We start from the raw sequence: 25,184 nt of genomic DNA, 5'->3' as shown, positions 1-25,184 counted from the left end.
TTTGGTGGTTCACTGGAGATGAGAGTCCTACAGACTTTTCTATGTGGGCTGTCTTTGAGCCACGATTCTCAGATTTCACTCTCTTGAGTAGCTAGGATTACTAGAGTGAGCCTCCAGTGCCTGGCTCCAGAGATTCTTTGTGTCTGGTCTCCCATCCCTTTAGACCCAAAGGCTTCATGGTAGCAGGGATATCTGCTTTCATCCTAGCTCCTGGCACCTACAAGGCATCAGCAAACCTGTGCAGAGTGAATGTGTGCATGGGTTTCGGGGTATATGCAGTGTGCATCTTGGGTCCTGGGGACCCAGGGTAGGCAGTGTCTGCATCTCCCCTGAACCTCAGGGAAACCTCTGCTTCACCCACAGACGAGTGTTTCCTCGGGGCCTCCCAGAGGAGTTCGCCCTGGTACTCACCCTCCTGCTGAAGAAGCACACCTACCAGAACACCTGGTACTTGTTTCAAGTGACTGATGCAGCTGGGTACCCACAGGTGAGGCCTCCCCTCTCACAGCTCCCTGGGGCATCTGGTAGGTGCTACTGGGGTTGAGGAGCCCACTTTCCATCTAAGCTTGTGATTTCTGGGCCCTTCCTGCTTCATCTGAGTGCCCACCCTCTAGGTTGTCCTCCGTTCCCCACCAGTGCCCATTCCATTCTTCCCAGCCATACGGCTTCCTGACCCCAGCCAGCTTTCTTCCCTTTCTGGGCCTCAGTTTCTCCTCCTGTGAAATGAGCTTGAGGACCCTTGACTTTGCCACGTGGAGACTCTGAACCTCTCCTGCTCTGTTCCCCAATTCCACACAGATTTCCCTAGAAGTCAACAGCCAAGAGCGGAGTTTGGAGCTCCGGGCACAGGGCCAAGATGGCGACTTTGTGTCCTGCATCTTTCCAGTGCCCCAGCTCTTCGACCTGCGTTGGCACAAGTTGATGCTGAGCGTGGCTGGACGTGTGGCCTCCGTGCATGTGGACTGCACCTCAGCTTCCTCCCAGCCTCTGGGGCCACGGAGACCCACGCGGCCTGTGGGCCATGTGTTTCTGGGGTTGGATGCTGAGCAGGGCAAGCCCGTCTCGGTGAGTCCTCAGTAAGGCTCTGGCCTCTGCCTTTCCCCCCCTTAGGAGCCTGTACCTGACCAGGTATGTTCTATGCTCAGAATCTTCCCCTTGCTTCCCACTGCCTTCCAGAAGAAGGACCAGAACCTGGCATTCAAAGCCCTTCATGATCTGGATCCTTGAGTCCACAGCACCACACTCCTTTGCATCTCTTCATGCAGCATTGCTCTACTCAGTTCACCCCAGTCTTCCAGCTCACTAACGACTTCACACATCCAGGCCTTTGCCTATGCTGTTCCCTGTACTTGGAGTGCTTTACCTTGCAAACTCATCTTTCTGTTCCTCTGGGCCTCCTCTCCTGTACACATACTCTCTTTCTTTCTTTACTTCCTTTCTCTTCCCTTCCCTTCCCTTTTCTTTTTTGTTCCAGTACTGGGGCTTGAACTTAGGACCTAGATGTTGTCCCTTAGCTTTATCACTCAAGACTGATGCTCTACCACTTGAAGCACAGCTCCCTTCTGACTTTTTTGGTGGGTAATTGGAGCTAGGAGTCTCATGGACTTTCCTGCCCCAGCTGACTTTAAACCAGGATCTCAGCCTCCTGAGTAGCAGTGGTCACGGGAGTGAGCCACAGTACCACTTTTATTCCTCTTGTAGTGATAGCCCTATTCTTGATGGTCTCCAGGCAGGACTGGAAGCACCTTGAGGTCAAACCCTAGGGTGAAGCCATCTTTCTGTCTCACTGGAGAGCGGTGGGAGGGTCATGACGCTTTGAGTGAAGTGATAAAGTGAAATGAACTCTGTGTGCCTCTCAGTTTGACCTTCAGCAGGCGCATATCTACTGCGACCCGGAGCTGGTGCTGGAGGAGGGCTGCTGTGAGATCTCACCCGGTGGGGTGAGTGTCCACACAGCTGGTGGTGGTGGAGGGAGGGAGGGCACGGCCTAATGGCTCAGTGAGCTGGAGGTGGGGGGTCTGGGAGGAGGAGTGGGTCTCTAGGACTGATTCCAGCCTTTCCCTCCCACCGAACAGTGTCCCCTGGAGAGCTCCAAGGCCCGCCGGGATACCCAGAGTAACGAGCTCATTGAGATCAATCCGCAGACCGAGGGGAAGGTCTACACACGCTGCTTCTGCCTGGAGGAGCCTCAGAGCAGCAAGGTGGGTGATGGGACTGGCTTGAGGGAGATGGCCCTCCCCCTGAGGGTCACAAAGGACACTGGGTGCCCTGTCTATGTGCATACTGCCCTATAGGATGCCAGGGGGCAAAGAGGCCACCCACTTGTAGGCATTGAAGATTGTGCCTGCCTAGCTGAGGCATTTATGAGACTGAGAAGGGCAGAACCAGGAGTATTCCGTCTGTCTCGGACAGGCGTCAGGGGCTGGGTCACATTATTCCCTTCAGGCTTCTCTTCAGCCCAGCACCATGGCCAGCTGCCCTGTCCCTTCCCAGGTTCCTTGGGGGTGACAGCAGAGCCCATTTCCTCCCTTAGCCCCGCCCTCTGCCTGGGCAGTGGCCCTGCCCTCTGGGCATCACTCCCAGCCTTTGGCTGCCAGAACACAGGGCTCTATTCATTCACTGCCTGCTTTCTCTGGCATCACATGGTGGGGAAAAGAAGGGGCTCCTGTGGGGGCAGCCTCAGGGGCCTAGGCAGCCCCTTGGTTTCCTGGGAGGTGTCAGATGCCAGGCTGGGGTGGGGTCCGTGCATCCCACTCAGATATCCATTCCAGCATAGACATCAGAATGGCCTCTTCTCAGTGGTTTCTTCTTGTTCTGTCTGCCCAGGTGGATGCACAGCTAACAGGGAGAGCCAACCAGAAGGCAGAAAGGAGAGCACAGGTAGAAAAAGGAGCCTGCGATGCCCTCTGTCTGCCCTGTGTGCCCTCTGCAAAACCCCTCCGAGAAGATACTCCACTCCCACTGTCTTCCTGCCTGGATGAGCTCAGGCTGTGTGGTTCCAGCTCTGAGAAGCAGACAGACTGGGGCAGGACACACATAGTACCTGGCTCTCTCTCTCATTCTCTCTCTCTCTCTCTCTCTCTCTCTCTCTCTCTCTCTCTCTCTCTCTCTCTCTCTCTCTCTGTCTCTGTCTCTGTCTCTCTCTGTCTCTGTCTCTGTCTCTGTCTCTGTCTCTGTCTCTGTCTCTCTCTGTCTCTGTCTCTGTCTCTGTCTCTGTCTCTGTCTCTCTCTCTCTCTCTCTCTCTCTCTCTCTCTCTCTCTCTCTCTCTCTGTGATGGTACTGAGGTTTGAACTCAGGGTCTTGCGCTTACTAGATGAACACCTTACCTCTCGAGTCCTTTTTATGTTAGCTGTTAATTGAGATACACTCTCATGCTTTTTGGCCCAGAGCTGGTCTGGGTTGGGACTGCAATCTTTCTACTTATGCCTTCTGCATAGCTAGAATTACAAACATGACCCACCATACCCAGTGTATTTATTGAGAGGAGGTCTCACTAACATTTTTTCCCCTGAATCTTGATTCTCCCAATCTCCACCACCCTCCTAGCTGGAATTATAGGCATAAGCTACCATGCCTAGTCTATCCAGAATTCTCTATAGAGCCTGCTCATACTGGTTCTTGGGCACAGTGTGGGAGCAATGCTTGATCCCCTGAATTCCCTACCTCCTTCCATGCCCCTTTCTTTCCAGGTCCATAGAGAAACAGCTGCTGATGAGGTGAGCCTCCTGTCTGCGTTGGCCAAAGGGCTCTGGGGAGGGCATGTTAGCACAGAACCTTTTTGCTAGGCTTTTGGGGGCACAGAGACTGGGCACAGGGTGATGATGACAACACAATTCCCAGCATTCCTTGGTGCTGGATGCTGGGTTCTGCCTGCCTACTGCCTCTCCCTGAGTGGTGGGCTAGAAGCCGGAAGACACTCCTGCTGGGCTGGCAGTAAATGGCCATGGGTGTCCTGGTGAAAGCCAAGGCCTTGACCAGGGAACCCCTACATTCTGGTCTTCAGTCTTGCCTGGTATGCTGTGTAACCCAGAGCCAATACTGTTCCTCTCTGGGCTCGAGTTTCCTCATCTGGAAATGGCTGTGGGTCTGGGTTGGTGGGAGATGAAGGGAGCTTGCTTTTTTCCCAGCTCCTAGTTCCATGCTCTTCTCAAATTGCACCTAAGACATATGCCATGCTCTTTGGGTTTATGCATATGTGCATATGTATGTATGAATGTTCATGTGTGTACACATGGGTGAATAGATGTGTATGTGCACATGTATGTGCATGAGTATGCGCATGCATGTGTGTGTGTGTGTTGGGCAGGGGTAGGGTGAAGAGCTGATCTGAGAGGCTCAGAATTGACCTCTAGGCCTGTTCCTCCCTTTCAGTGTCCTCCTTGTGCTTATGGCGCCCAGAGGAGCAATGTGAGTGATGGGAGGGTTTGTAGGGTGCTGTGGGTGAGGGCTGGGAGTGGGCATTGTGGGAGTTGGCTGGGGCTTGCTGGTTGAGGACAAGGGGTCTTTATGTGTTTCTACATCTCTCCCTGCCCATCTCCCAGAGCTGAACTGGGCCCCCACCCCCACATCTGCCAAACCCAGACTGCATGAATGACCGCATCCACCCTGCAGACTGGGTCTGGGAGGGCCTGGGCATGGGGTGGTGGCCGGCCAGCGGGGTCAGGCTCTTGGCTGCTGATCCCAGCTCTGAGCTCCCCACCGGGTCTTAGGCCTGCTCTGCTTGGAAGGTTTCACAGGTCGCCTTGCAGGCCCTGGGCAGGGGTGGGGAGGGGAGGCTCAGGGTCACCAGCCAGCATGTCCCCAAACCACACATAGCTTAAGGCTTGAGAAGATGTCTCCCTTCTCTCTTAGTAGTTGTCCCTAGCAGGACACATTGCCTTCTGGGGGATTGAAAGGACAAGGGAGCGGGGCTGGGTGAGCTCAGCTGGTACCTAACTGTCCCTTGTCCTCAGGCAGCATGAGTCACTGCTTTCTTTCCCATGGCCTGACTTTCTGACAAGCCATAATGATCCTTCAAGGGCACAACTCTGGCTTGCTTCAGCTCCAAGCCCCCTGACTTTTTGGGACATCAATAAATGCCCTCATTGCTGTTCCTCTTCTGACCCATCCCCCAACAAAATCTGGGCAGGCCCATGGTCCCCAGATGTGCAGAGGTTACCATGGCAACTTGGCAGCCATGTTATCCTAGGAACTGGGGGTGGGGCTAGCCCAAGCCTGGCAGGTTAGAGGCAGCAGACTAGACCCCTCTGTAGAGGGGAGAGTCAGCATGTTGGTTGACCTGGTAGGAAAAGCCTAGGCTGGGTTCAGGCTGTTGGACCTGCCATCAAGCTGTGTGAAGCTAGACGTATTGCTCATCCTCTTTGGGCCTGTGATTTATTCTCTTTTCCTGAAGTATATAATCTCTCCTATGTTCCCTCAGGTCACACTTGGTCCTTCTGAACCCCAGGTGAGTTTCAGAAGAGAACTAGACCCTCCTTCCTTTTGGGGTGGCCCCAGCCCATCCCATAGCATGTGGTCCTAAGCTTGTATATTATGATGCCTGAGATTTGTGGATGTGGCGTCATCGAGTGTGTGTTCTGGAGAAGTTCTGCAAATGGGTCCAGAGCTCCCTTTTCGTGACGTCCTACTGTGTGCCAGGCCCTGGGCCAGGCATACATACATCACTCACCCTTCTGATCCTCCAAAATGCTCATTCTGTAGAGGGAATGCTCTCATTTGGATTAAACTGAGGCCCAATTGTGCCCATGTCTGTGACTGTGTCAGAGCGATGTGAGTGTGTGTGGGGGGGGCACATGTACCCCTATTGGCCCACAGAACTTGTCAGCAGTAGGCAACACCTGTGGATGCGAGCCGGGCTTGGATGGAATGTGACTCTCAGAGCCCCTTCCATAGAGGGCTGACAGCATTCTAGACTCTGTCCCCAACACCTTACTTAAAGCACCTCTGGACAGGTGCTGACATGAACCCCATTTTATTGGTGAGGAAACTGAGGCTTAGAGAGGTGACATGACTTTTCCTGAGTCTCCTGCTGGCAAGTGCAAATCTTGGTCTCAGGAAGCTTGGCTCTCAGCCATCCTGGTTTGTGTCACTTGTGTGCCTTGGATGGGCTGTGTGTGAGCTGGTATGCGTGTGTGTGTGGGGAAAAGGATGCCCTCTGCGTGAAGTTTGCCAAATACAGCTGGGAGGGGCGAGTGGTTGATGCATATGAAATCCATATGCTGAGTGTGTGTGTGGTGGTGGTTGGGAGGGGAGCGTGTGTGTGTGTGTGTGTGTGTGTGTGTGTGTGTGTGTGTGTGTGTGTTTGTCTATCTGTGTCTGTGTGGTGGGTAATAGGTGGAGATCTGGGGTGTGAATCACTTCCTAGAGGTTCCTCATGCCCCCTTGGGTCCCAGCTTCCATCTTGTTTTTGCCCGCAGGGAGGGAAAGGAGAGCGAGGCCTGCCTGGCCCATCAGGTCCCAAGGGAGAGAAGGGAGCACGGGTAAGTGCCCCAGCCATGCCCACTGTAAGACCCTTCCCAGCTGGCCGTGGGGCTGGGGTGGAATGTGGGCTACCTCCTATCATTTTGGTGGGAAGTCTGGCCCCCTGAGGGTAAAGCAGAGTCCTCACAGGGGTTAGTGTGTGGAAGCTTCTGGACCTCCACACAGAAGGGCTAGGGTGAGTCCCTCACAAGACCCCAGCCCTGACCCTTGTTCCTTACCCACAGGGCAGTGACTGTGTTCGAATCTCCCAGGACGCTCCACTTCAGGTAAGACCTTCAGGAGAGGCCTGCTTCAGGGTGAAGATGGGGCCAGCCTTGGGCTCCTCTCAACGTCTTTTATTTCCTTGTTCAGTGCGCAGAAGGCCCCAAAGGAGAGAAGGGAGAGGCAGGGGGTATGGTGAGTGAGACCAGGAAAAGTGCAAGGGTGGTGCAGGGGTCTAGGCCCAGCCTTATTCTCCTTCCTCATCCCTTCTTTTGTGTTCTCTCCTCATCTCAGGGACCATCAGGACTCCCAGGCTCAACAGGCCAAAAGGTAAACAGCTGGATTTGAAGTGGGTGGTGATAGGGTCCACAGGTCCCATAGGCCTGTGAAGGGTCTATGCAAGGGAGGGGTCCGAAGCCTCCCTGGGCAATGGTGTCAGGGGGCAGAGTGGCCAAATCCTCCCCCATTCCTCTCAGATACTTGCCTTGTCCAAATACTCACCATGTCTAGTGAGTGGCCTGGCTGGTTCAGAAGTTCTTCTTGTTGTCTGCCCTCTTGTGAAAGTCATATCATGAGAAGCAAGGATCTGGAAGATAGCTCCCTTGTTTCTTCCAGTTGTTTCCCTCGATGAGTCATTTTGCCTCTTCTTTTCCCAGGGCCAGAAAGGCGAGAAGGGTGACGGAGGCCTCAAGGGCTTGCCGGGAAAGCCGGGCCGAGATGTAAGGTGCTGGGGACCCTTCTCCCAAGCCCCTAGCCCAGGACCTTGAATGCTGGGATTTATCCAGAGAATTTAGCTCCGTCCTCTTGCCCGGGAGGGGAGCAACTGTGCCCTAGCACAGCCAGGGTGAGGGGAGGGGGCTGCAGAGAAAGGCTTAAACCCAGGAGTCTGGACATTTGATGGCCTTAGGGTCCTGGGATGGGGTCTGGTTTGGGACAGGGACAGTGAAGTGGGAAAAGGGGGGCATAACTGTCCCAGTGGGGCAGAGGCCAGGCCTCTGGTCACCCCTATCCATTGTGCCCTTCCCCACAGGGCAGGCCTGGAGAGATCTGCGTCATTGGGCCCAAAGGGCAGAAAGTGAGTTGTGGATCTGGAGGTGGGGGTATGGTGAGGCCGGGTGGCAGCACTGTGACATCCACTTTTGTCTGTGTCAGGGAGACCCTGGCTTTGTGGGGCCTGAAGGACTGGCAGGAGAGCCTGGGCCCCCTGGTCTCCCCGGGCCTCCTGGAATAGGACTACCTGGGACCCCAGTGAGTACCCTTGCTGTCCTTTCCTGAGACCCCCTCTTCCAGCCAGAGCTGGGGGTGGGATGAGGCCCAGACCCAGGAGCCTGTGGAGGAGGAGGGTCAGAGCCCCTGCAAAACTTCCAGTCCTTCCATCTACCCTGTTCTGCCTGCAGGGAGAGCCAGGTGGCCCTCCAGGACCTAAGGGAGACAAGGTAAGCACAGGCTAGAGTGGGCATGTGTGAGAGCCCGCTGGTTGGTGGGGTGGAGGAGGGATGAGGTGCAGGAGGGGAGGTGTAGCTGAGGAGGCTCAGAGATGGGGGGGGGTGAGGGGCTTTGGCCTAGTTGAACAGAAAGCCCTGAACATGTCTGCCTGTCTGCCTGCCTATCTGTTATACAAATACAGGCTAGATGTGGAGATGGACAGGCACCAGATAGGGAAGATTTACTGAGGAAGTGGGCCAGAGGTGGGAGGTTTGGCAGAGGTGGCCCTGCTGTCCAGAGATGGGTTGAGGAAGGGCCTTGTAGGCTGAGGTCACACTGGCTGTAGTCTCCCTCATAAACCTTTTTCTGACCACAGGGCAGCTCTGGGATTCCAGGAAAGGAAGGCCCTGGCGGGAAGCCTGTGAGTAACCCGTAGGGGAAGACAGGGAGGGGGGTGTTGAGGTCACTGCCCACTATGTTGGGGTCTGCAGTTCCAGGGCTTTCAGGGGGAAGAGGGCTAGGTGTTATATCCCTCCCTTGGAACATGGGTCCTTCTGCCCTGGCATGAATGCCCTGTTTCTTCTCCAACAGGGGAAGCCAGGGGTACCAGGGACAAAGGGAGAGAAGGTGAGTCCCAGGTCTGGTTGTGCTGGGGTGGGGTGGGAACAGAAGGCCCTCTGTGCAGACATAGAATAAGGTCCTGGCATTTGGGGCCTGGGCCTTCCTTGGGTGACCCTTACTCCTTCTTTAAGTCGTGTGGAATGGGGAGATGAAGAACCTGCTTTGGACTTAGAATCTGCTTCTGCATCACACATGGTTTGTGACTGTGGCAGCTCCATTAGCGTCTCTCTTCTCTCAGTTTTTGTATCTGTCTGTTCCTTTCCGATGGCTGGTGGTGAAGATGCATTTTCCTGATGTCCAGGAATTGCATGGATGAGGAGACTGGCCAGGAAGCCCTGGGGACATTCCTGCTACCCACTCCGATGGTGGGGACTGAGTGCCAGCCATACACCCAGTGTTTATAGCTCAGAGGGGCAGGAGGCTCCCGGCCTTCCCAAGCTCTCAGACTTGGGGTCTCGTGGTCTCTTCTCCTGCTAGGGTGACCCCTGTGAAGTCTGTCCAACACTGCCTGAAGGGTTCCAGAACTTCGTGGGACTCCCTGGAAAGCCAGGGCCCAAGGGGGAACCGGGTGATCCTGCACCATCCAGGGTGAGTGCACAGGGGTGGCCTCTGAGGGACACTCCTTACACACACACACACACACACACACACACACACACACACACACACCACACACACACACACACACACACACCCCTTACACATATCCTGGGGGTATGATCTTGGAGAAGAATTAGGAAGAGAACTTCTGTCTGACACTGCAGAGGGTCTAGGCAGTAAGGGATCTGAACCATAGAGATTAAGGCTATGCTAGAGTGTCACTCCAAGTCTCCATGGCAACTAGCCAGGGCTGTTTGAGAGGCTTGAGGATGCCTTTTTGGACAAACAGGTGAAACCATCCCTTATTATGAGTGAAGCTGTGCCTAGGCTTGGTGGGCTGGAAGTGAGGGAAGGAAGTCAGGTCTGAGTTGGGGTCTTGTGCTTGATGCCCCACCCCACTCCCTCACAGATTTTCTCTTTCAGGAAGGCCTGGGAACTGTTGGACTAAAAGGTGATCGGGTACGTACTGGAACTTTCCATTGGAGTAATTTAGTTTGGTGTGTGTGTATGTATGTGTGTGTGTGTGTGTGTGTGTGTGTGTGTGTGTGTGTGTGTGTGTGTGTGTGTGTGTTGTGTGTGTGTGTGTGTGTGTACACATGCACCCATACCAGTAATGGAGCTTGACCTCTGGGTTTCATGCTATTGCCTAAGTGTTTTTGCCCATGGCTGGCATACTACCACTTGGGCCATACCTCTACTTCAGGCTTTTTGCTAGTTAATTGGAGATGAGTCTTTTTTTCCCTTGGAAAATCTTTAAACCTTGATCCTCATATCTCAGCCTCCTGAGTAGCTCCTTTTTCTTTTCTTTTTTTTTCTTTTTTAATATGGGTTCATGCCGGGCACTGGTGGCTCACGCCTGTAATCCTAGCTACTCAGGAGACTGAGATTTGAGCATCAAGGTTCAAACCCAGTCTGGGCAGGAAAATTCGTGAGACTCTTATCTCCAATAAACCACCAGAAAACTGAAAGTGGCGCTGTGGCTCAAGTGGTAGAGAGCTAGCCTTGAGCTAAAGAGCTGAGGGACAGCGCCCAGGCCCAGAATTCAAGCCCCATGATCAACAACAACTCTCTCTATATCTCTATATTTCTATATCTCTATATTTCTATATCTCTATATCTATCTATCTATCTATCTATCTATCTATCTATCTATCTATCTATATCTATCTATCTATCTATCTATCATTTTTGGGTTCATGAACCCTACTACTGGGGTATTGGTCTTGAAACTCCTAATATATGGTCCTAATATATGACCAGAGAATTTGGGGTACCCCAATACCTCTAGTCTTAGCCCACATACTATTTTTCCCTGCAGGGAGATCCTGGCATCCAAGGCCTCAAAGGAGAGAAGGTGAGGTCCCGCTGTGCTCAGGTCATCCCCTCTGCCTACCTGGGAGCCTTTCTGATCACCTCTCTTCCTTCCCCAGGGAGAGCCCTGCCTGTCCTGCAGCACAGCTGTAGGAGCTCAGCATCTTGGACCATCTACAGGGGCCAGCGGAGATGTGGGCTCCCCTGGCTTGGGCTTACCTGGCCTTCCGGTGAGTGATCTGCTCTTGCCTCCTGGGTTTTCAGGGAAGGGAGCAGAGGCAGGTGTCTCGGGCCTGCAACTCAGTCCTTCCCTTCATCCCTTCCCTGCCCCAGGATGTCCAAGGGCTTCCGCCATACCTGGGAGTGTCACTAGTATGGCAGAAGTGACTGTGTGGCTATTATAGGCTGTGGGATTCATCACACACATGATCTGTCCTCTCTGATTGGATAGTGAGACACTGGGGCCTGGGGGCTTGGAGGGATAGAAGCCATGATACTGTCTTTCTCCCCCGCCCCCCATCACTAGGGAAAAGCTGGGGTCCCGGGCCCAAGAGGGCTGAAAGGAGAGAAGGTGAGACCCAGGCTGGATGTGAAAGACACCAGGGCTTCTTGGCAAGGGAGGTGGGGGAGAGGGTGGTAGATGGGGCAGAGATCAGGCTGTAAATTCACAGAGAAATGGTTTCATCAATGTTTTGCCGACTGGAGTCAAAGAATTTATTTCCAAGAGCCTGCATATTCTCCAAGAGAATTCCTTAGCGTTGTATTTTTAATTTAATGATAATCTAAAACGATTAAGCACATTTAAGACTACCTTATAGTAAAATAATATTTAACACTTCTTTTCTGCTTATTATGTGCCAGGCATGGTTCCAAGACTTGCACATGTATTAACTTATTTTATCCTTCCCAAACCTTATGGGGTGGGTATGCCCTGTTATTCCCATTTTGAGGATGAGGAAAAGGAGGCAGAGAAAGGCCAAGTGACATTGTCCAAATCCACATGGGTGTTGGGATTTGAGCCCAGGAAGTCTGGCTCCAGAGTCTATAATCTCCACTACTCAAGCGGGTCACTCAATTTCGGTGCCCGTGTTAACATTTGTATTTATGATTGCATTAGAGACAAATGACAGCATTGAACTTGTAATGGAGTGTTACTCAAATGAGGGGTTCTGTGCGCACAGGCGAGTGCCCCCAGCGTGAGACACACTGAGCTGCACATGTTCAGGCTCAGTTCTAACTGGCAAGCCGAACTTGGCATTTCTCAAATGAAGCTTTTGCGCCCCGACCCTGCACCTGCTTCCCTTTTTTTTTTTTCTTTTTTAAATCATCTTAGCAAATGGCATAAACACAGGTCCTCCAAACAAATCTGGGGTCATCTTTGACTTCTCCCTTGCCCAACCCTCTTCCCTCCCATCCATCCCAGTGGCAAGTCCTAATGATCCTGCCAATCACATCTCTCTCCATTCCTGCTTTCTCTCCCCACCTGCATGGCCAACAGCTTAGTCTCTCACCTGGGTGGCAGCAGCCTCTTCCGGCCTGCCTGCGGCCCTTCACCAGCCCATTTATCATCCAGTAGCTAATGTGGCTTCATAAAACAGAGCTCAGATTACATTATGCCCTGCTTACAATCCTTCTGGGACTTGACTTTGTGCCACACTCTGGCTGAGCCTCGCCCTGGAGGACCTTCCTTTCCAGATTCGTCTGTTTCTCTCTCTCTCTCTCTCTCTCTCTCTCTCTCTCTCTCTCTCTCTCTCTCTCTCTCTCTCTCTCTCTCTCTCCCTCCCTCCCCCTCCCTCCCTCCCTCCCCCTTCCTCCTTCCCTCCCTCCCCCTCCTTTCTTTCCTCTCTCTCCCTTTTCCTTCCTTTCCCTCCCTCCCTCCCTCCCTCCCTCCCCCCTCCCGTTCCCACCTCTACTTTTCCGTGCTGTGGTCATCCTGGCTCTCCTTCTGTTCTCATCTCCTGGATGCTACCCAGGTGGCTGCCACTAGAAACATCTAGAACATCTTCCCTCCCCAGTGTCCACTTAGGCCTTCACTGGCTGGCCTCGCTCTGATCATTCTCATTGTGGTCCTCACTGCTCTGGCTACCTTGTCTAAAATGGGCTCTCTTCTTCTGTCTAGCTGCCTTCTTTCCTTCATCACTCATCACCATTTAAGGGGTCTTTTTTTTTTTTTTTGCCAGTACTGTGTATCAACTTGGGGCCTGAGCACTGTCCCTTAGCATTTTTTGTTCAAGACTAGTACTCTACCACTTGAACCATAGCTCCACTTCTGGCATTTTGATGGTGAACTGGAGATAAATGTCTCATAAATTTTCCTGCCCAGGCTGGCTTCAAGCTATAATCATTAGATCTCAGCCTCCTGAGTAACTAGGGCTACAGGCATGAACCACCTGCACCTTGCTATCATTTATAGTTATTATCTAAAAAGGTCTAGTGTGCAAGCACTATGAAGCATTTATATCTATGCCATTCATATCCCATCCCTAGTGCCCAGGGCGAATGACTGTTGGATGAATGAATGAATGATCTCCGTGTGCTGGGGTAGAGCAGGGATGCTAATGAATTAAAGCTGAGAGTAGATACAGTCTAACCTGAAGCTGGCCACAGAGTCCCATTGGGGACCTTGTGGAAGTCCCTCTTCCTTTCTTTCTTTTTTTTTTGGGGGGGGGTCCGGTCGTGGGGCCTGAACTCTGGGCCTGGGCACTGTCCCTCAGCTCTTCAGCTCAAGGCTAGCGCTCTACCACTTGAGCCACAGCGCCACTTCCGGCTTTTTTTTCCTGCTTATGTGGTGCTGAGGAATCGAACCCAGGGCCTCATGCATGCAAGGCAAGCGCTCTACCACTGAGCCACCTTCCCAGCCCCCCTCTTCCTTTCTGAGCCTCAGTTTCCCTGGCCAGGTAATGAGAGGACAGTCTAAATACCCTAAAAGGGCTTTTTTTTGGTGGTACTGGGGTTTGAACTCAGGGCCTTGTGCTAAGACTAGGAAAGCACTCTACCACATGAACCACAGCTCCAGCCCTTTTGGCTTCAGTTACTTTTCAGATAGGGTCTTGCAGGTCAAAGCTGACCTAGATTTTGATCCTCTTATGTAGCTGGGATTGAAGAGACAAGGCACCATATCTAGATTATTGGTGGAAATAGGGTCTTGTTAAATTTTGTCTCCTGGTCTGACCTTATAGGAAGATCTTCCGATCTCTGCCTCTTGAGTAGCTGGGATCCCAGGCATGAACAAGTACTCCGAGCCCAAGGGGCTGCTTTTATAGTTTGGGATGTGGGATTGCTCTGGCACCTCTGCCCCCAGCCCCACTTTGACTGTATGTTATGTGCGTGGCCCACAGGGTAATTTCGGGGAGGCAGGTCCAGCTGGCAGTCCGGTAAGCATGCTTTGGATGGCAGAAGCTGGGGAAGGTGGATTGCCCACTAGTGGGAAACGGGCCTGGGCTGTGCCTCTGCATGGCCCAGGCTGTGCTGGACATCACATATGGCTTCTTCTCACGTAGGGACCACCAGGGCAAGTAGGACCAGCAGGCATCAAAGGGGCAAAGGTGAGTCTGGGCATCCCCCACATACAGCGGGGGGGGGGGTACACCTCTGAGTCAGACCCTCTTGGTAGGTCTTACTGCATTGTAGACCTCCTGTAGGGTAAAGCCCAACTCCCTGGCATGGCATCACAACCAGGCCCCAATCTTCACTCCTCTGTACCCCTACAGTCTCTCCTGAGAGACCCCTTGATAGGCTATGTCAGATCTAGCTGCAACCCAAGGTCTCCTTAGATCCCTTGGAGCCGCTGAACTCACTGTCCTTGCTCGGTAGGGGGAGCCTTGTGAGCCGTGCTCAGCCCTGTCCGGGACTCAGGATGGAGACAGTCATGTGGTGCACTTGCCCGGGCCAGTGGGACAGAAGGGGGAGCCTGGACCTCCAGGCTTTGGCCTGCCCGGAAAGCAGGTGAGTCCTAGGCCTCTGGAGATGGAGGGGTCCTGAGCAGAGGGCCAGAATGGGTGTGTGTGGAGAAGTCTGTGCGTCTGACACCAGTGGGAGAGCCCTGATGCCTCCGCCCTTTCCCCGTGACGTCATGGCGGAGCAGGCAGAGGCACACTGGCTTCAGACCAGACAGACTTGGTTCTAATCCCAGCTCGGTATTTTAGTAAATTATTTTTGTCTTTATCTCTACGTCTTGTTCATGGGCTGTGACAAAGCTTAGTCATGATGTGTGTGCAGAGCACTGAACAGCAAACGGTAGACCTCAGAAGTCTCCGGGCTGTGGGTATCACTGTTACTGCTTTAACACTGACAAACAGCACCAGCCTCAAGGGCAGTGCACTGAGCCATGGGCTGCTTCCCATATGCTAGTTTATCTACTCTCACCAGAACCCTCTAGGGCATGAGCCCACCCTATTTTATCATCCCCATCTGACAGAGAAACTGAGGCTTTGTGGCCAGATGAGATAATTTGCCAGGTCACACCATCTGGCTCAAGTCTCTTCACTCACAAGAGGGCAAAGATTGTTATCTTTTAGTTTTCTGTAGCACCCTGGGGGCAGGTGGGCGGGGGGGATAACAGAGAGGTGGGTGCTCAAGGGTGTCCAGTTTGAGTGAATGGGTACTGGGAGTATGTTCTTTTCAGGGCAAGGCCGGAGAGCGTGGACTGAAGGGACAGAAGGTAAGAGAACCTCTTTGGGCATGTGGGTGAGTGGGCTCCCGCTCCTCTAGAATGACACCTGGCCTCCTTGTTCTGATTGGCTTGTACCTGTTCCTCCCTTCCTCCCTCCCTCCCCCCCCCCCCCACCTTTCCCAGTCCTCAGCCCTTGTGAGAGCTCTAGGGATGGCCTGCCCCAAGCTGGGTCATCCCTACTCTCCTTGAACTCTACTCCTTACAGGGTGATGCTGGGAGTCCTGGAGACCCTGGAACCCCAGGCACCACGGGGCAGCCTGGGCTGTCAGGAGAGCCTGGTATTCGGGGCCCCATGGGGCCTAAAGGAGAAAAGGTCAGTCAGGAGGGAGGATGTTTATTATACAGGCAAAAAGAAAGCAGGCAGAGAGCTTCCAAGGGGAAGGATTGCAGTGACTGTCCCCCCCCCCCCCCCCCCGCAGCTCCTCTTTGCAGCTCGGCCTGTCAGGGGCCTGTTTTGATTCCCCAGACTAGTGGGAGGGCAGGAGAAGGAGGTGTTCCCTGCAATACCTCCTGACCTGGCTACCAGCCCTGGCTCACTGGCTCCTTGATGCATGCATCTCTGACTATAGGGTGATGGCTGCACCGCCTGCCCCAACCTGCAGGGGGCGCTGACCGACATGGCTGGACTACCTGGGAAGCCAGGCCCCAAAGGAGAGCAAGGTCCTGAAGGTGTGGGCCGGCCTGGCAAACCTGTAAGTTCCCGTTCTCTGCCCTCTGGTCCCTCCCTGCCTGGGTTTTGCCTTCTCTACCTCCTGCCCTTCCTTTCCGCCTGTACAGAGTTCATGGCTCCTTTGTGTGCTTTTTAGGGACAGCCTGGTCTCCCGGGAGTTCAAGGTCCTCCAGGGCTGAAGGGCACACAGGTGTGTGAGCAGGGCCTGGGAGCACCCACATGTGGGTACACATCAGTGGGGGTGGGAGGCACACGGGGCTGGGGCCTGGAGTGGGGAATGGAGGCAGGTACGGAGCGGGGGAAACGGAGATGGATGAGGCTGAGGGGGCCACGGAGGTTGAGGAGGAGCTGGGAGCAAGGCGAAGGGCAGGTTGTGAATCTTGAGCTGGGGATTGTTCTTCTGCCTCTTCAGGGAGAGCCAGGGCCTCCAGGAAGGGGAGTGCAGGGGCCACAGGTGAGTCTCCTGCCTTACTTTTGCTTTCCTCCTCACTTTCCAAACTACATGGCACTCCCCCCACCCCTGCCCTACCATTTCCCTGCGCACAGTTCTGACAGTGTGTTGTTAACTTAGCAGTCCTGGGTTTGGCTTTGACCCTCATCTCACTGACCCTCCCTCAGGATATTCTTGGGGAGCTTCCCTGAGTTTGGGCTGGCCGATGCCTCACCCCAGACCAGTGGGAGTGGGGCCAGTGGGTTGGCTGTGGCTCCTGTGCCTCACTCCGCTCTCTCTGACTCGCAGGGGGAGCCTGGAGTCCAGGGCTTGCCTGGAGTTCAGGTATGTATGTGTGACTTGGCCTTGGCAGCAGCTGGCAGGGGAAAGAATCCATCTAGGATAAGGGATTAACTGTGCTTCTATCTGCAGGGACCTCCAGGGCCTCAGGGACCACCTGGCCGCACAGGAGAGAAGGGTGCTCAGGTGAGCCTCTGCCTCCATAGGCATTAGGCCTTCAGGGATGTTGTTTTGTTTTGGTAGCTCTGTGGTTTGAAACCAGGGCTTCATGCTTTCTAGACAAGTGCTGTATCACTGAGGCATGCCTCCAGCCCCCCCTTTTTTTTTGCACTGGTTAGTTTGAGACAGGGTCTTGCTTTTTGCCTGCCCCCCCCCCATGATGATCCTCCTATTTTATGCTTCCCAGAGTAGCTGGGATGGCAGGCATGTGCCACCACACCCAGCTTCTTCTACACACATGGAGTCTCATGAACTCCCCACCCTTTTAACCTCCCAAGGCTGGCCTGGAACCTCAATGTTCCTCTGTACTGGAATGACAGGGGTGTGCTACTGTCCCCAGCTATTCATGGAAAAGAGATCTTGCAAACTTTTGCCCAGGCTACCCTGGCACCACAATCCTCCTGATTTCTGCCAGGTTAGCCTGGCAGGGTAGCCCCCATGCCTGGCTCCTGTAGGGCTTTTCAGTGTCCTACAACTTACACATGAGACACAGGGCTCAGTGTTACCTGTCAGCAGCCTGTCTGAAACCCTGAGAGATGTGCGTCACTGCTGGATAGTGCTGACTTCCAAGTCTTACCCCATAACTCTGGTGCCCTTTCCCCAGGGACCTCCAGGAATGAAAGGAGCCACTGGACCCATGGGACCTACTGGTGCCAGCATCTCTGGGCCTCCGGTAAGAGTCTTGTCTGTGTTGGGAATGCTGCTAGGAAAAGAACACAGCACTGACCTTGTCTGTCCCAGCATCCTGGAGTGGAGGAGAGAAGTCTCCACCAGCCAGCCTCAAGGAGGGAAGAGGCGTGGGTGGCAGGGGAGGCCCAGAGCCCTTAAATGAGAACAGAGGTCAATGCCATTTTTTTTTCCTTCTCTAATCCTCACCATCACTTCCGGTACTGGGGCTTGAATTCAGGTCTTCGCACTCTTGCTTGGCTTTTTTTACTTATGGCTGACACTTCATCACTTGAACCATGCTTCTGCCCTCAGCTTCTTGTTTTGCTGGTTAATTGGAGATAAGAGTCTCTCAGATTTATCAGCCCCGCCTGGCTTCAAGCATTGATTTTCAAGTCTCAGCCTCCTGAGTCACCAGGATAAGAGGTGTGAGCCATTAGCAACTGGCTTCTCCTCTATTCTTTTGAAAACCTTTCTTTTTATAACTTTTCTTTTTAGTTAGCATGTAACAATACACATTTATACAGTACAGTGTGATATTTCAATACATGTGTACAATAAGTACTGATCAAATGGGGGTGATTAGCATTTCTGCTTTCTCATCTCTTCTTTGTGTTCAGAGCCTTCAGTTCTAGTCACCCACTGAGCTACAGAGAGCTAGATGGTCCTCCCACCTAAACGTGATTCAGTATGTGATTCCACTGCCCCTCTGACTCTTCTGTCCGGTAGTTAGCCCATGCCATTCTCTTTCCCTTGGAGATGGACTTTTAGCTTTTATAGAGAAAGAACACAGTCCCCATTGTTTTTATTTACTTTTATTTTTTTGCACAGTGGCCTTGCTGAGGGACCGTGCTAAATTCTGAACACACAGAAACCAGCTTCATCCTTACAACAACCGGGTCAGGGAACTGCTATTATTATCTTTTCACAGATGAGGAAACTGAAGGCTAGAGATTGAGGGGTGGAGCCAAAGGCTTGAAGCCTGTCTCCCATGCTCCCCACCCCTTCAAACCTGGGACCCTCTGAGCGCCTTGTTAAACCAATGCGGCAGGCCCCAAACATCCACTCGTGACAGGAAGACGTGGCCCAAGACAATATTCCCTCAGGCCCAAGGCTGGGCTATTGAGCAAATTGCATAGATTAAGTAATAATAAGTGCATTTTCTCGTTTTAGTCATCAAAGACCTGTCTAATACCCAGCTTCTACACCACATGAACCCACTCGAATTTTACAAGATGATATAATTTTAGCCTAAATCAAAGAAATGCTACCTTTCAGCCAGCCTGTGCCATGCTGGGTCGTGGGCAAGTGTATAATTTTCCTTGTGCTTTTGGTCATGTTGAAAATAGCCCAGTAAATGTATCCTCACCTATCTTTGTGGATCCCCCTTATGAGAAATTTTTGTCCCCATTTTGGGAACCACAGATAGGTTTCTCCTGAGAGAGGGGATACCAAAGTCCAGAGGGGGCCAGGGATTTGCCCAGGGCCCTGCTGAGCCAGTCTGCATTGTCCAACAGAGTAGGATTATCCCGGGGACAGCCAGGATAAAGGCAGAGGTGAGGGGCTGGTGCTAGAGATCACTTGGGTCCCAGATACAAAAGTGGAGGGTCTCCCAGAAAGCAGCTGTCCCCAGCCTGCTGTGTGCCAGGCTGGCATCTGTGGGTCTGAGCAGATTCACAACTTTTCTGTAGCTGTTGCACCTCCCAAGAGCGCCCCACTTTCACTAGTCTGTGACTTCAGGCAAATGACAGCATTGCAAAGGCTCCAATTCCTCGTTGGTAAAATAGGAGCTGAAATTCCTTCCTCCTGGCTGGGTGTGGGAGGCGACTTTTGTGATAGACCGAATGGGTAGCACACATCAAAGGGAAGGAAGGGAGAGCAGGGACTTTGGGCACAACAGATCTAGATAGAGCTGTGACTGAGATTTCTTGATGTCTGGTACTGGGACTGGGACCGGGACTCCGGGCCTCATGCTTTTGCTTGGCTTGCTTGCTGGCTTGTGGCTGGCGCTCTACCTCTTGAGCCATGCCTCTAGCCTTTAGAGATGGAATCTTGAAGCCTTTTTGCTGCCGGGAGTGGCTTTGTATCACCATCCTCCAGGTTTTAGCCTCCTGAGTGGTTTGGATTACAGGTATAAACTACCAGTGCTGGACTTCAATCTTCAGTTTCCTCGGCCGTAAACTGAAACCCTGTCCTGCCTGGCTGAAAGTGGGGACTCTATTCAGTTCTCTGATGGGTCCTTGGTCCAGTGTGGTGCCCAAGCAACCTGGTCTTGCTCCCCATCCTCCTCTCAGCACCTCTCCTCTAGAGGTGGGCACCGATGGACCAAACACTGCTTCTGTTTGTCTCTGAGCCAGGCCTGACGACTGGCTGCTGTCCAGCCTCACCCACCAACTCTGAGCTCTCTCTCTCTTCAGGGCCAAGATGGGCCGCAAGGACAGACTGGACTTCCAGGAGCCAGAGGGACTCCAGTGAGTATGGTGCCCTGGGCAGCAGGAAGCTGGACTGGTCCTGGATCTCCACCCCCAATGACTTACCTCCCAGTATTTCTTCTCTGCAGGGTGAAAAGGGATCTCGAGGAGAGAAGGTATGTCTCAGGGTCCTGTGGTCATACCACTACCAGGGGAGCCTGTGTATAGGAGGATGGGGAAGGGGGGCGGGTGGGGAGAAGGGAGAACATCCCATTTCCTTGCTATTTACCAGCGCCCTGATTCCAGGGGCCTCAAGACTCCCAGCTTCACTTGGCTGCTGGCTCAGGACTCAGCCAAGATCTCAGGAGACCAGAGAACTCCAGAGGCCACCTGAGCAGGCTGGATGAGAGGAACAGGGCAGAGGGATGAGGGACAGAGGGTGCGGAACAGGCAGGGTCCCGAGGAGCAGGGGACCCACGGCCAGAACCGAACACTTACTGAGGCAGACCCAGAGCTCTGCACATGAGCCTGGGCAGTCAGTGCTCTTTGGTTTTTTGTTTTTGTTTTTGGGTTTTTTTTCAGTTGTAGGGCTTGAACTCAGGGCCTGGGCATTGTCCCTGAGCTCTTTTGCTCAAGGCTAGCACTGTTACCACTTTGAGCCACAGCGCCCCTTCCAGTTTTCTGGTGGTTAAGAGATAAGAGTCTCAGGGACTTTCCTGCCTGGGCTGGCTTGAAACCTCAGGTCTTAGCCTCCTGAGTAGCTAGGATTACAGGTGGGAACTACCATTTCTGTGGTTTCTGTCCCCATTTTAACAGTAGAGGCGGATCCGGTGTTTTAACCCTGGCCTGTACCGCTAGATCTTGTGCTACCTCCTCATGATGTGGTTTCTGGGCCCTTCCCTTCCCCACCCTCGCCCTCTCTAACCAAGGCTTTTGTTTCTCCAGGGAGAGCCAGGGGAGTGCTCCTGCCCATCCCGAGGGGACCCAATCTTCTCGGGCATGCCGGTAAGTGATGCCAAGGGCTCTGCCCACTGGAGGAGAGGCATGGCCTCTGGCCTGGCCTGCTACCCAGTGTGCGCTGGCCCCTGCGGGGCTTTGTGCCTCAGCCAGCCGCCTCCTCATGCAGCCTTGCGCTTGGTGTCGACGTTGCCTATAACCTCTCCCCTTCTTTTGCGACCCCCACTCCCACCCAGGGTGCTCCGGGACTTTGGATGGGCAGCTCCTCCCAGCCAGGCCCGCAGGTGTGTGTGGCTTGTCTCCTCTGGCTCTCGTCCGCAGTGCCCGCGGCTTGTCCACCCCACACCGCTGCCCTCAGCAAAGCGGCGGAGCCCTTTCCTGGCTCTGATCTCATCTTCTCTCCCTAGGGTCCCCCGGGTGTCCCCGGACCTCCAGGACCCCCTGGAATGCCTGGGCTGCAGGTAAGTGACTGCGGAATTGGGGTGACAGGGCTCAGACCATCATGGTGACTGCTCCACCCATGTGCACTGCATTAACTCCTCCACTCACACCTGGGTGTCTCCCTCTCTGGCCCAGGCCAGCTGGCCCAGGCCTGCACACTCCCAGACCTTTCTGAAAGCATGCCCTGTTGTAGGCTAGCCCAGATACCCCACCAGTATGTGCCAAGCTCAGGCCCCGGGGAGAATCTGGATCACAATCAAGTCCCTGGCACTCATAGAGAGCACCCCAAGTTGGAGCAGCACTCAGCATTCATTTGTTCATGCAACACACATCTTTGCTTGTCTATTTTCCAGCACGGGTTTAGGTGGCGATTCAGCAGCAAACAAAAAAAACAAATCAATCTCTGCCATCTTGAAGTTTAGATTCTAGGAGGAGAGACAGGCAATAAGCATGATGAATAAAACAAAGTCTGTTAGAATGTGGCATGTGGTAAGGTGACCGCAAAGCAGGACAGAGGGCTAAGAAATGGGAATGGGGCAGGAAGGGTATCTGGGAAAAGTGCTGAAAAGAATGTGATACTTAACTCAGACTAAGCCTGAACTGAGGTAAGCCTGAGGAGGGGAGAAGGCACTCCCGGCAGGGGAAGCAGCACGTGCACGCAAAGGCCTGGAGGAGCAGTGAGACATGCCTGGATGTACCAGATGTGTTTGAGGGATAGCAAGGCGGCCTGAGCTAGTGAGGGGCTAGTGTTAGGGACTGGGATCTCTTTAGCATTTTGCTTAGACTTGCCATTTCAAAGTCAGGAAGCCTTGAGTTGAAACCCAGCTCTGGCTGTGTGAGTCCTAGCTGTGTGATGCAGGGCAAGTTACTCAAACCCTCTGTGTCTCAGTTGGTCAGCCTCATAAGGAGATAATTACAGCACCTACCTCATAGGACTTTTACAGGCATTATATTAATTAATCCACAGGATGGGGGTTGTGTGTGTGTGGCTCAGTGGTAGAGTGCTCACTCGCCTAGCCTTTATGAGGCCCTGTTCCATCCCCATTACCATGAAAAAAAAGAGAGAAAATGTTCACACAGGTGAAGTGTATTAGAACTCTTCCTGCTCAGGCAAAATCACCCATCATTACTGTAATGATGGCTACTGTTAGTATTTTATGTCCAGTCTCTTATTCATTTGAGCCTTACATTAGCTCCAGGAAGAAGGCAGTGTTACCACTAACTCACCATTGGGAAAGCTGAAGCTCTGAGGGTTTGAGCATTCTGTCCAAGGTCCCCCAAGCCCAGATTCCAGCCACCCTGGACTAGGGCTTCCCTGGGAAGCTCTCTCTCGCCCAGCCCCTACTCTCCCGGTTCCATACTGCTGCCTTTAGGCCAGCCCCCAGTGGTTTGCAAAGCAGGAACCAGAGCCCACGCAGCCTCGCCCTTGCTTCCCAGCAGTGCCAGGGTACAGCAATCCATCTGCAGGGAACGCACAGTGTCTCTTCGTAGTGGCTCATTAACTGTGGGTGCTGGCGTAGTGTGCACCCTGCCAGGCCGTGCTGGGCAATGGGGCAGAGAGGAGTGACTGCTGAGTCTCCTTCCCCCTGCCCCCCCCCCCCCCCGCCCCAGCACCAGTCCCCATCTGGTCTTGTTGCTGGAGACCAAGCTGAGGCACCACTAAGGCACACTCCCCACTCCCCGCCCCCCCCCCCCCCCCCCGTCCCGACCAGTCAGGGTGCAGGAGGGCCACCCTGCTCTCCCATGTGCAGAAGCAGGCTCAGCAGCAGAGCCCCTCCCTGCCCCCCAGACTACATAATCCCAGTGTCTGGCTAATGCATTCGTCCTAATCCAGTTCTCAGATGAGAAAATGGAGGCAAAGTAGTGAAGAAATATGCCCAAAGCTGTGTAGCTCATAGGGAGTCGAGCCTAGGTTTGAACTCAGGCTGCCTTCTTCACATGGCACATTTAGTTCTGGAAGGGCAGGAAAAGCAATCAATCTCAGACTTGAACTAATACACCAGGATTGCAGAAGGGAGCACAGTGAAGGATGATGACAATAATGACAATAGTAATTTTAAAAAAAACCACACATTCAAATCAGCCACTGGTGAGTTGCACCTGTAAGCTTAGGTACTCAGGAGACTGAAATCTGAGGATCCTGGCTCAAAACCAGCCCAGACAGAAAAATCCAAGAGACTCTTCAATTATCCAGCAAAAAAAATCTGGAAGCTATGGTCAAGTAGTAGAGTGTCAGCCTTGAACCAAAAAGCCACGCAAGCACGCCGCGCTCAAGCTCCATTACCAACACACAAAAAAAACTAAAATGTCCAAGGCCCTTCCCCTTGGCCAGGCACTATTCTAAACCCTCATGGCACTGGGGGAAGGGCTACAAAGCACTGGGTAGTTGCTGACTCAGGCCTGAACCAGGCCTGGTAACAGCCCGCCTTAGATAGGCAGGACTGCTGGGGGCAGGTGTGTGTGTTCCAGACTGGGAGCCAGATCTGAGCCGGCCAAAGAAGCCCTGTGCAGGGGAGGAGCAGGCTGAGCAGCAGAGCGTTCACTCAACACATATTTACTGGCCACCTCCTCCTTGTCTAGCGCTAGGGATTCAGAAGGAAGCATCCTCCCTGCTGGGCGGTGGAGTGACTAATAAGCAAATGTGCCTTGAGATTCTGCCAGGGGAGCAAGAAGAGGCTGCTCTGGGCTCCCTACGGCCTCACCACAAACCACCCCTGTCTTACAGATCAGGAAGCTGAGGGCCAGAGTTGGTTTATTTTCCTCCATGTAAAGCTGCTAAAAGTTAGGCGGGTGATCAGGATTTGTACTGGGAAGGCTGATTGGCCAGCATCGGTGCTGGAGGGTGTCTTGTGCAGAATGCATGACGTGGAAAGAGCAGATAGGAGAAAGCTTGGAAGCCCGTGGCCCTCACTGCATCTCAGCCCATGCCCTAGTTGACCCGTGATCTTTGGCAAGTTACATATCTGCTTCAAGTTCTATTATTACTACTAGTACTACTACTACTATTATTATTTAAGTAGTTATATATAGAAAGGAGTGACCCTTTACGAATTTTATGAATTTTTCAAGTAAAATTCATCTCGATCGATGTCCCCCTTCTCATCATTCTCCCCGATCCCTCCCAACTTTGTTTCGTTTCAAAGATGGAGATACCTGTGATACTGATTACATGAGAAAGTAAATTGTTTTAAGTGACTTAGGGACGACAATGAGAAACAGCAGTTGGAAGACCCTAACTGCTGTCACGTGGGGGATGTGGTCCTTGTGGGTTGGGGGAAGGGCGTGGTTACTCTTCTGGGGCTCCTAAGGTTCCTCTCCTCCCCAAACTGTCTGGAAACTTCCAAGCTAAGAATAGATGGCAGTCATGTGCTGGCCAGGACACTGAACTCTGCAAGGAGAGGGAGAGGCAGCAGGGTGGGGAGGAGAGAGGGGGACACCCCCGGGGCTCATTCCTGTCTCTTCTTGGTCACAGGGAGTGCCTGGAAACAATGGTTTGCCAGGACAGCCTGGGCTCACAGCAGAATTGGTAGGTGCCAGCCAGGACTCACTGGCCACTGCCCGCCCCCCCCCCCCGCCAGTTTTCCCCTACCCTTCCCAGGCTGAGCTGGCATGCAGCCCCTTGAGCTGTGGTGGTGGTGGGGTCCTCTTCTCTCTTCCTCCTAAGGCTGGAAGAAGCCCCAGCGAGATCATGATCCTCAAGGTTGTGCCTGGTCATCTGAGTCCTTTGCCTCCCCTTTCCCCCATCCTCCCATCCTCTGCCAGAGCCCACATGTCTGTCT

General features: G+C 53.3%; 1 protein-coding gene across 4 annotated transcripts in view; it reads left to right on the top strand.

Moving 5' to 3' along the window:
• Col16a1 (collagen type XVI alpha 1 chain) overlaps positions 1 to 25,184 on the top strand; it is a 63,738-nt gene that overhangs the window by 12,321 nt on the left and 26,233 nt on the right. For 2 of the 4 annotated variants that reach the window (XM_070008974.1, XM_070008975.1), the window contains exons 5-44: positions 364 to 487; positions 799 to 1,065; positions 1,860 to 1,940; positions 2,076 to 2,201; positions 2,827 to 2,880; positions 3,691 to 3,717; positions 4,373 to 4,408; positions 5,421 to 5,447; positions 6,418 to 6,480; positions 6,706 to 6,747; positions 6,833 to 6,877; positions 6,977 to 7,012; positions 7,339 to 7,401; positions 7,713 to 7,757; positions 7,835 to 7,930; positions 8,080 to 8,118; positions 8,484 to 8,528; positions 8,699 to 8,734; positions 9,206 to 9,316; positions 9,752 to 9,787; positions 10,647 to 10,682; positions 10,759 to 10,869; positions 11,166 to 11,210; positions 13,978 to 14,013; positions 14,140 to 14,184; positions 14,453 to 14,584; positions 15,264 to 15,299; positions 15,517 to 15,624; positions 15,881 to 16,003; positions 16,118 to 16,171; positions 16,394 to 16,435; positions 16,721 to 16,756; positions 16,844 to 16,897; positions 17,535 to 17,603; positions 20,014 to 20,067; positions 20,157 to 20,183; positions 20,953 to 21,012; positions 21,201 to 21,248; positions 21,372 to 21,425; positions 24,878 to 24,931. In XM_070008974.1, the coding sequence (XP_069865075.1) occupies positions 364 to 487; positions 799 to 1,065; positions 1,860 to 1,940; positions 2,076 to 2,201; positions 2,827 to 2,880; positions 3,691 to 3,717; positions 4,373 to 4,408; positions 5,421 to 5,447; positions 6,418 to 6,480; positions 6,706 to 6,747; positions 6,833 to 6,877; positions 6,977 to 7,012; positions 7,339 to 7,401; positions 7,713 to 7,757; positions 7,835 to 7,930; positions 8,080 to 8,118; positions 8,484 to 8,528; positions 8,699 to 8,734; positions 9,206 to 9,316; positions 9,752 to 9,787; positions 10,647 to 10,682; positions 10,759 to 10,869; positions 11,166 to 11,210; positions 13,978 to 14,013; positions 14,140 to 14,184; positions 14,453 to 14,584; positions 15,264 to 15,299; positions 15,517 to 15,624; positions 15,881 to 16,003; positions 16,118 to 16,171; positions 16,394 to 16,435; positions 16,721 to 16,756; positions 16,844 to 16,897; positions 17,535 to 17,603; positions 20,014 to 20,067; positions 20,157 to 20,183; positions 20,953 to 21,012; positions 21,201 to 21,248; positions 21,372 to 21,425; positions 24,878 to 24,931 (2,623 nt within the window). The remainder of the gene's footprint in view (positions 1 to 363; positions 488 to 798; positions 1,066 to 1,859; positions 1,941 to 2,075; positions 2,202 to 2,826; positions 2,881 to 3,690; positions 3,718 to 4,372; positions 4,409 to 5,420; positions 5,448 to 6,417; positions 6,481 to 6,705; positions 6,748 to 6,832; positions 6,878 to 6,976; positions 7,013 to 7,338; positions 7,402 to 7,712; positions 7,758 to 7,834; positions 7,931 to 8,079; positions 8,119 to 8,483; positions 8,529 to 8,698; positions 8,735 to 9,205; positions 9,317 to 9,751; positions 9,788 to 10,646; positions 10,683 to 10,758; positions 10,870 to 11,165; positions 11,211 to 13,977; positions 14,014 to 14,139; positions 14,185 to 14,452; positions 14,585 to 15,263; positions 15,300 to 15,516; positions 15,625 to 15,880; positions 16,004 to 16,117; positions 16,172 to 16,393; positions 16,436 to 16,720; positions 16,757 to 16,843; positions 16,898 to 17,534; positions 17,604 to 20,013; positions 20,068 to 20,156; positions 20,184 to 20,952; positions 21,013 to 21,200; positions 21,249 to 21,371; positions 21,426 to 24,877; positions 24,932 to 25,184) is intronic. The other 2 variants (XM_070008976.1, XM_070008977.1) reach the window with 2 other exon arrangements.

Source organism: Dipodomys merriami, unplaced genomic scaffold (assembly GCF_024711535.1).
Source record: "Dipodomys merriami isolate MVZ:Mamm:240054 unplaced genomic scaffold, mDipMer1.0.p SCAF_71, whole genome shotgun sequence".
NCBI classification, from domain to species: Eukaryota; Metazoa; Chordata; class Mammalia; order Rodentia; family Heteromyidae; genus Dipodomys; species Dipodomys merriami.
Note: the sequence above shows the minus strand (reverse complement) of the source record. Positions and strands in the feature narration are given on the sequence as shown.